The 8,942-nt window shown below is 25.6% G+C and overlaps 1 protein-coding gene across 4 annotated transcripts in view; it reads right to left on the minus strand.

The window, feature by feature from the left end:
- LOC129965794 (GATOR complex protein WDR24-like) overlaps positions 1–7,009 on the minus strand; it is a 29,350-nt gene extending 22,341 nt beyond the window's left edge. Inside the window, exons 1-7 of one of the 4 annotated variants that reach the window (XM_056079980.1) lie at positions 6,660–7,009; positions 4,844–4,980; positions 3,730–3,846; positions 2,458–2,529; positions 1,659–1,803; positions 734–950; positions 29–230 (exon numbers count right to left, since the gene is read on the minus strand). In XM_056079980.1, the coding sequence (XP_055935955.1) occupies positions 29–230; positions 734–950; positions 1,659–1,803; positions 2,458–2,529; positions 3,730–3,846; positions 4,844–4,980; positions 6,660–6,817 (1,048 nt within the window). In that variant the 5' untranslated portion in view covers positions 6,818–7,009. Of the gene's footprint in view, positions 1–28; positions 231–733; positions 951–1,658; positions 1,804–2,457; positions 2,530–3,729; positions 3,847–4,843; positions 4,981–6,194; positions 6,425–6,659 lie in introns of those variants that run through there. The other 3 variants (XM_056079982.1, XM_056079984.1, XM_056079983.1) reach the window with 3 other exon arrangements.
- Positions 7,010–8,942: the final 1,933 nt, after the last annotated feature.

The raw sequence follows: 8,942 nt of genomic DNA on the forward strand, positions 1-8,942 counted from the left end.
AAAATTTTTTTTACAGAAATAATTTTACCTGTAGCAACATCCTTATGTTCACAGAAAGATGCAAAGGGCACATATGGCCGCCTTACATCCCAAACATTAACAGTGAAATCAACAACTAATGAGCTACTGGCAATGTGATGCTTTTTGTTAGGCCTCCACTTAACCCTAGATACAGATGCAATGGTTTGTATGCAATGTTCCAAATTTTCTTTGTAACTTGTATCCCATATCTGAAATTTTTAAAAGAGTTGTATTTAAGGAACATAGTTTGAATTCAAGAAAATTAAACATTTGTAAAAGTACTAAATTAGGCACTGAGACAACAAACAGCTTATACAATCAGAGATGGAATGTCTAATTTGATATATATACAGGATATTTCAAAAATCATGGAACAAACTTTAAAATTAGGTTAGATATACTACCATCAATACCACAAAATATAGAATAGCAAATGCAAAGAATGTCAGTTACAGGGTGATCTTTATAAGTTAAAAATAGAATACTTCAAAAAAAAAAATGCAAGTAAATGAGTATAAAGGACACCTTTCAAGGAAACATAACAAGATTTTAAGATTGCAATCAGGACAGATTTGAAAAATATACGTTCAGCTTTCATAGTTTAGCAAATAAGAAACAGTAGAAGTCAGATCTTGTGAGTGCTTGAAGGTAAGCAATAAGGATGTATAAAATGTAAAAATAAATGCAAAACATTTACAAAATGAAGATATACCTTGATTGTTTTATCTCTTCCAGCTGTTGCAAACATAAATTTCTCTTCTGGATGCCAGTCACAAGTAAATACAGGACCACTGTGAGCAGCAAATTGACGCTCAAAGCGATCAGTTCTTCGTAGATCCCATAACTGAACATAGCCACTCTCTTGAACAGCAGCAAATGAGAAGTAATGATGGGGACAAAACTGTACATCTCTAACACTTTCTGACTGACTTTTAGAAAGAAAAATGAATGCTAATGAACTACAAATAAATCAAAAGATTTATAACATAAAGATACAAAAAAGAAAAGGATAAAATTAAAAGAAAATCTTTTATCATTTATGTTAAGGCTCCATAAACTGTGACAAAACAATCTAAAAAAAAATTGATAGTTATGAAAAAACTGAAGAAAAACATCTTTGAGATTCTACAACATTTCAGAGAAAAAGAGGAGTCTGACTTTAAACATATTATTGAAATTTGGTAAGAAAATAATTTTAATTTATATCTTTTTATTTATAATTAATCTCACTTTTTCAACAATTTTGAATTTTGAGGCCATAACAAAATTTTCCTAGTGATAATATATTTTTTTGACATCAGAAAAGGAATCATAATAATCATTGATCTACGTTAAAATATGTTCATATATATAAAAACTAAATAGGAATTTATGGCATTATTTAAAAACATTATAAAAATACAACAACTTTTACTTTTTAAAAATAGTAAAATGTATAACTTACAGTAGAAGTTACAACTGATCAACAAAGCAGATATATTTTTTTTAATTAAAAAAAAAAACGGTCCTATTTTTATAAATAAAACAAACTAAATTATCTAACAACTATAAAGAGGGATAATTTAAGCAAACTTTTTTCATTAATTAATTACATTAAAAATAATAATTCCATATTGAAATATGTCATAGACTAATACCTATAAAAAGTACTTGTTGCTTCTTTTTTTCGTAAATCAAATAGTTTCATAGTACCATCTTGAGAGCCACTTAATAAAAAATGGGGTTCAGTAGTATGGAAAGAGACTTTATTAACAGTTCTTTTATGATCTTGAAATTTCATTTCTATAAAGAAAAGGAAATAAAATTTTCAGAATTTCCAAATAAACAAATTTTAAAAGTAACTCGTAAATATATATATATAAAAAACAGGTGTAATTTGAACAGATAATGAAATACACATCAGATTGGGTAATAAAGAAATAAAAACTTGTCAAGATATATATAAGTATCATAAGCATAATAAACATCCATAACATCATTAAAGACTAAATGAAATACACACACCATTTCTTTTTAGTTCAAGGAAAATACTGTATACAATAATTGGCAACATTTCATTTAGAATTAACCTCTAGCACTATAACATGCTATGTACACATCTGCCAAATGAATTTTTAATACAAGTGATTGATTAAAATGTGTTTTTATTGAAATTTAATAAATTATGGTTAAAAAACATAGAACAGAAATAAAAAGTTGAATAAATATATAAAATTTGAATGTTTTAAGCTTTTTTTTGTACGAAATAAAGTCAATAGTAAAAAATGGAGGTATTCTTTAATTATGAATAGGCCATGTTTTAGAAACTATGGTATGAATAAAAGAAGATATAACAAAAGAAAAAAGAAGAAAACACATAATAAAATTACATAGAAAACACATAAATAAAATTACATTGAAATATTTAGAATTAAGAATTTTTAATAACAAGCTAACCTTGCTTATATGATGAACTGAGATTCCATGTAACAACTGAGCCATTTGTTGCTGCAGTTGCAAGAACTGCATCTAAATTAAAAGAAAATATTATATATAGTATTTATTGAAAAATCCATAAATGTTATTTGGTTTTTATAAGAACTAAAACTTTTACTACACTATGAATAATATCACAAGATAAATATAAAATGGTTTTGATTATGAGAGAAATAACCAGTTAAATATGTTCAGAAGTATTTTCTCTCAAAAGGATAACTATTAGTTAAATATAAATAAAAATTCAAAGTGCACAAAAAAAAAAAAAAGCTAATGGTGATTTTATTTCAATTCAGTATAAGAAATAAGAATATTTTATTCAACATTATAAAACTAAAAAAATTCAAATATTACTGATAATAAACTTATAATGAATTTGATGTTTGCTATTATTTGTAAATTCTAAAGTTATTATCAATAGTAACATTTAAATTAAAGAAATTAAAAATTTTAAATTATTAAGGTCTTAAATAAAAAGAAAATGCAAAACTTTATTAAAATTAATTTTAAAAATATTGATTTTAATGGAATACAAAACAAAGTAGGTACACTAAGTTATTGTTCTGTTCCTGAATCTTTCAATGAGAGGAGGAAATCAAAGATAGATGAAATTTAGTCTAGCACTGTTAACAGGATAAAGAGTTCAACGAATGAATAAAGAAACAAATACATAAGAAAAGTATTACCATAATAATACATATTAGAAACCTAATAGTAATTCATTTAGAATTATTGTAATTATAAACTCAGAATTATTGTAATTATAAACTCAGAATTATTGTAATTATAAACTTAATTAGAATTAATGTAATAATAAACTCACTTAGAATTATTGTAATATCAATATATCATAAATAGTTAGTGAGAATTAATGGAACTGCTTATGTTTTTCCCATCACTCTCTTTGAAACATCTTTAAAAAATTAATGCAATTAAAAGTATTATTATTCTTTGTGTGCATGAAGATTTGTGCTTCTAAAGTTTAATGATAATACTAATTAAAAATATCTGATAGATTATAAAGTAATATACTGAAATAAGATAAGGAGTTAATTTCAACTACATAAAAATATGATCAAAGTAAAAAAAAAAAAAAATGTCTATTGACATACAGGGTATGTTACTCCAGAATTTAAAAAGAGAATATAATTTATTTTAAAATTAAATTTCAACTAAAATTTCATGTAATATAAACACTATATGATTTATTTGAAATCAAGGTTTAATACTTACCATCCACTGGATTCCAAACCACATCTGCACAACTATAACTAAGATCAACATTTTTTCCAGTACGAAGATTCAGTTTTTCAACAAATCTTGTAGATTCAACATTGAAAATTTTAAAAACTGAAAAATAAAAGTTTATGATTATACATTAACATAGACATATAATTCATAAGAACAAATTAAATCACAGCTAGTTATTATATCTGATCACGAATTATCTTAATTAATAAAAAGTTATAATTCCCCACTTTTCAGTGGGTTCTAGATTTTAGATCAATTGCAATGATTCTCATAACTTTATTTCATAAAAATTTGTGCTGATCTTCTATATTTTATACATGTATATGTTTTATCTAAATTTTGTTGCAAGCACAATAATTAGAATAATTTTGAATGGATTTTAACCAGCCTGAGATATATTAAAACAAGAATAAAAATTGCTGATGAGTTTGCAGATAGAGCATCCAATTCAAAAGCATTATAAATTGATGGGGAGGATTGGTATTTTTATCTCTCTATAACTTCATTATTATTGATGATATAAAAATAAAGTGAACAACAATGTATTAAAAATTTTTTATAGTTTCAATAATTTAGAAGTTAGAGACTGAAAATGATTTTACACCCCCTAACTTTGACTGTTTTTAAAATCGATATTACTAATTAAAAAATAAAAATAAAATAAACTTCAAAGCATTTTAATAATATATTTTAAACTTTGAAACAAAGTTTTTTCTATTTAATTTCATAATATCTGTTACCTTAATATTGATTACTTTGCATATTTGCTGAATTATGTGACAATAAAAATATCATCTATGGTTGCTTCAACATACAATATAAATTGCTAGGGTGGTTATTTACTTGTTTTTGCTTCATTTTTTGATCAAGAAATAATAGAGAAATTTTATATCACCAGAGAAAAATTTGAAATATTCTATCTCATTTTGTTATTTTTCATAAAAGGAAATCGATACAAAGAAAAAAAAAGTTGTCTTTTGGAGAAAATGATGTGGACTGAATCATAATACCTGGGATTGATAATTAAAGAAACAATGTACTACATATTTTTATCAGAAATAAATTAAGAATTTCTACATTTAAAATACTACAGTACCATTTCTTCCAGCCACAACAACTTGAGAGGCATCCTTGTTTGTAGCAAGAGCATTTGCAGGCCCTTCAAGAGTAACATAATGGGAAATAGGCTCAACAGTAGGAACTTGTAAAGAGACTGGCGGTTCTCTCATTTCGCTATATAAAAATAAGCTAATTGTATTTTTTGAGGTGCAATGTATTGCAGAATCTGAAATTCTAATGTTTGATAATAAAATGAATTATGGCAATTAATAACAATTCTGTTCACAGCATTTAGAAAACTATACATGCAAGGAACAGTTAAAGATGTAATATATATTTTTGTTGTTATTAGTATAATTGAAAGACCATCATAAAAATAAACTATCTGTTGTTCAGTTTAGATTTCAAATATATATATTGACTACAAGCCCTTTCAATCAAATTATTACTAGGATTATTTAACTGGGTGTTCTTACACATTATATAGCTTTCCTAAGACTGACAACTTAACCACCAGCTATAGAAGCACATTTAAGAATAACATTAAAAATGTTAAAAACATACAGAATAAATAGCAGAAAAAAAATGAATTAAACTCATCTTTTTTTTGTTTCTGTTATCAATTATTTGTAATAGAATTTAATGAATTTTTGCAAATATTTGAAAGCTGCAGAAATGTTTTTCACCCAAGAAAATACTATGAGCTTCTACTGATATTACATTTTTAGTTTCAATATTTCCTCTTCCCTTTAATTTCAAAATTTATCATGGATTAAAAATTTTTACAAGCCTCAAATTCTTCAGTTTCAAAATGGATAAATAAAATAAGCAGTAAATAAAGCAACATTTAGTCAGTAGTTGCAAACAAATAAAGATACTAAAAGTATGCCAAGCTATCTTGGGCATTTGAAAGATAGAAAAGGAGTTTTCATTAAAAAGTATGCCTTTAAGTGAATAAATTTCATTAAAAAATATCCACCTGCTAAATATGACTGAAATAAAATAATATGATACAAATTCTAATGATTAAAAGTTTTAAAACTGATATAACAAAAAAAATCTTTAAAGAATGCAGATTTTTGTCAACAGAAATGACCTCAAAAATTATTTTTTACCGGATACGAATTTTATAAGTATTAAAACATTAAACTGTAGTTATCTACAACATAAAAAAATTAATTAACATATAAATAACACTTTTCAAACACTGCACCGTATTCTGACAAAAAATACTGAACGTTGAATTTCAAAGATTGTTACATTGATAAGCGACGCTAAAATGAAGAAATTAAGTTCTTTTTAGAAATTAATTTTAAAAAGAAGGCTTTATTAAAAAACATTGTATAATTAATAACTTGAGAAGCAATATTAAAAAAAAATGCACTAACTTTCAACCATACGATTATAAATATCCTTGCGCAGTACGTATTATAATATGCTATATTACCTTGCAAAAATAAATATTACATTTCTACTCACATGTATCAGTTTAATATTCTGCTGCCATTCATTTATTTATTACCCATAATACACTACGAGCATAGCGTTATAAAAATAAATACATAAATATGAGAGAATAACAAATCCGCCCACAGACCATTTTATCTTTGTCAACAAACAATATTGCTCGTATGATTTGTGTTTACATAACAGCTTAGAGGAGTTCACGCTTTTTTAAAATTCTGAAACAAAATGGAAATATGAACAAACCAAACAAAGAAAAAATCCTCAGTTCTCAAGTTTAAACAAGCATAGTGAGATGTAAGTGAACCTATCAAATACTAGAAAGCTGTATTATTTACAGAGATTTAATTAAACAAATTTTTGCTTATCTTTATGTATTATTGTATTACCTTCCCTTAGTTTCAATTTTTTTCTTTTCCTTTTTCTTTTTATCGCCCATTTCGGTTTTCTTTTCTCTTCCCATCCTATCCCTTATTCGTTTGGTGGTTCCAGTTTCAAAGGGGTCTCTTCCTCCGAGGGCGGATGCAGGAGGTGGAAAATTTGACATACTACTTAAAGATTAAAATCTAAACTTTTCAATAAAAGAAGAAAAAAATTGATAAAACTTCGAGCTATTGCGCCTCTCAAACCGCTTCCAGGCATGGTCTTTAATAAAATGAAACGACTCCTCTCCCTGTAAATTCACTTATGTTTTGTTCAATCGAGCGTATTTTATTTCTTCTGTAAATTTATACTAACTATCAAAAGAAACTAGAGAAAGAGATTTGTTTCAGTCCTCTATTCTTTTCTCCTATTCATAGAGCATATGAATTAAGGAAATGACAAGTTCAATTTGCAGCACAGAATTATTTGACCTTTTTAATTGATTGAGAATTACCAAAAATAAATTGCTAATACGTTGATATCCAGACAATCTTGCCAATATAGAGCATTGCCTGTGCAGTAATTTAGCTTAACATGGACAGAATATGGATATTTGTGTCATGGTGTCGTATGACGAAATCTTTTCCATCTTCTGAAAATGAGTCTCTGTAGCTCTAGTGCGATTGAAATACACAATACCGAGCTGACTTATTAAGGATCGCCTTTTAGCATAGCAGTTATTGAAACCTGCTACTGAAGTTAAGATCTTGTTTGAAATTCTCTACAAAACTAATCTAATTTTTTTTCTTTATCATTTTTAAGCCTTTGAATACATTCATATGATCCAACATAATGAACACTTTAGATTTTTTTCTGCCGTGTTTTTCGTTGGTATAAAGCAATGGCTGACAAATCTCTAGAAATTTCATTTTTTCGAAGAATTATTAACATTTTTAATGCAATGTCGTTGAATACTTTTTGTAGAGGAAATAAGAATATAACAATGTAGTTAATATAATTAACATCATAAGAATAAATTTTACAGTTTTCAGAAAATATGGAAGGAATACAGCACATTCACTAACTTTACATGATAATTATTTTTTCATAATTGTCATGTCATCATAACCTTATTCCTGAAATTTAATTAAGTTTAATTTTATTACATCAATATTCTGTTAGCAATTAATATTTTTGTTCAATTTACACCAAAGTTTTTAAGGTATCTGACTAGGTTGAAAATATGAATATGGATGAAAATTCGCATTTTTATTTTTATTTTTTGTTGCACTTTCAAAAAATAGGCACGTTTCTCTTTCCAGTGATACTTATATTTTGTTTCTATGTCAATTAGAGGCCAAGTTATAGCAAACTATTGACTTGCAAGGTATGCTTATGTATATGTTTTTAAAACTTTATATACATTTTCTGAAGAACGCATTTTTTCATAATTTTACTGCCCGAATAACGCCATATCTCAAAAAACAATCAAGATATCTTAATGAAATTTATAATTAATTATTGTTATGTTATGCAGGATGTTATGAACCATGGATTCGATCTTGAATGCTCTACAAGGGCAATTATGGTTGTTTAATGTAAGTATTGTTGAAAAAATTTCTAAATTTAACAGATAATTTCATACATTATACACAAAAGTTTTATTTCTGAATATTATAGTTAGTTACCCTTTAAGATATGTTGCACATGTAAAGTTACAAAGAAAAATGAAAAACTGTAAATTTTTTTACTTTTCTCTAGAACAATCTTAGTTTTTGAAAATAAATGCTAAAATTTGCATCAAAATATGCTTTTTCTTCAAAAGCAAAATATATATTTAAGTAATTTCCCTTTTATTCATTATTTTATTCTTACATTAATAAAAAAACAACATATAAATATTAATTTTAAAAAAAAAAAAATCCCTTTCGAACCTTGTCGGATACCTTACATTACCTCGTAGAACATATGAATTTAGAATTTGAATTTATTTGAACTCCACAGTATTGACTTAAAAAAAAATATAAACTTTAAATAGCATTTTATCTTTTCATAAAGGTTTTTATTATAGGATTTTTATACACAGAAAAGTTTTAATCGACAGCTTGCTTTTTTTTATTCATGACATGAACTGAACTAATGAAACCGAAGATATTTGTTTTAGCTATATCATAAAAGGAAAAATCTTTGCTTAAGAATCATTTGATAGATTAAAAGCATTTTTTCAGCAGTTAAATATTAATGATAAAATAAGACATAAACGATTTTTTATTGAGAAGAGGAAAATACCAGTATATGTATAAAAAAAT

Source organism: Argiope bruennichi, chromosome 4, assembly GCF_947563725.1.
Source record: "Argiope bruennichi chromosome 4, qqArgBrue1.1, whole genome shotgun sequence".
Lineage (NCBI taxonomy): Eukaryota > Metazoa > Arthropoda > Arachnida > Araneae > Araneidae > Argiope > Argiope bruennichi.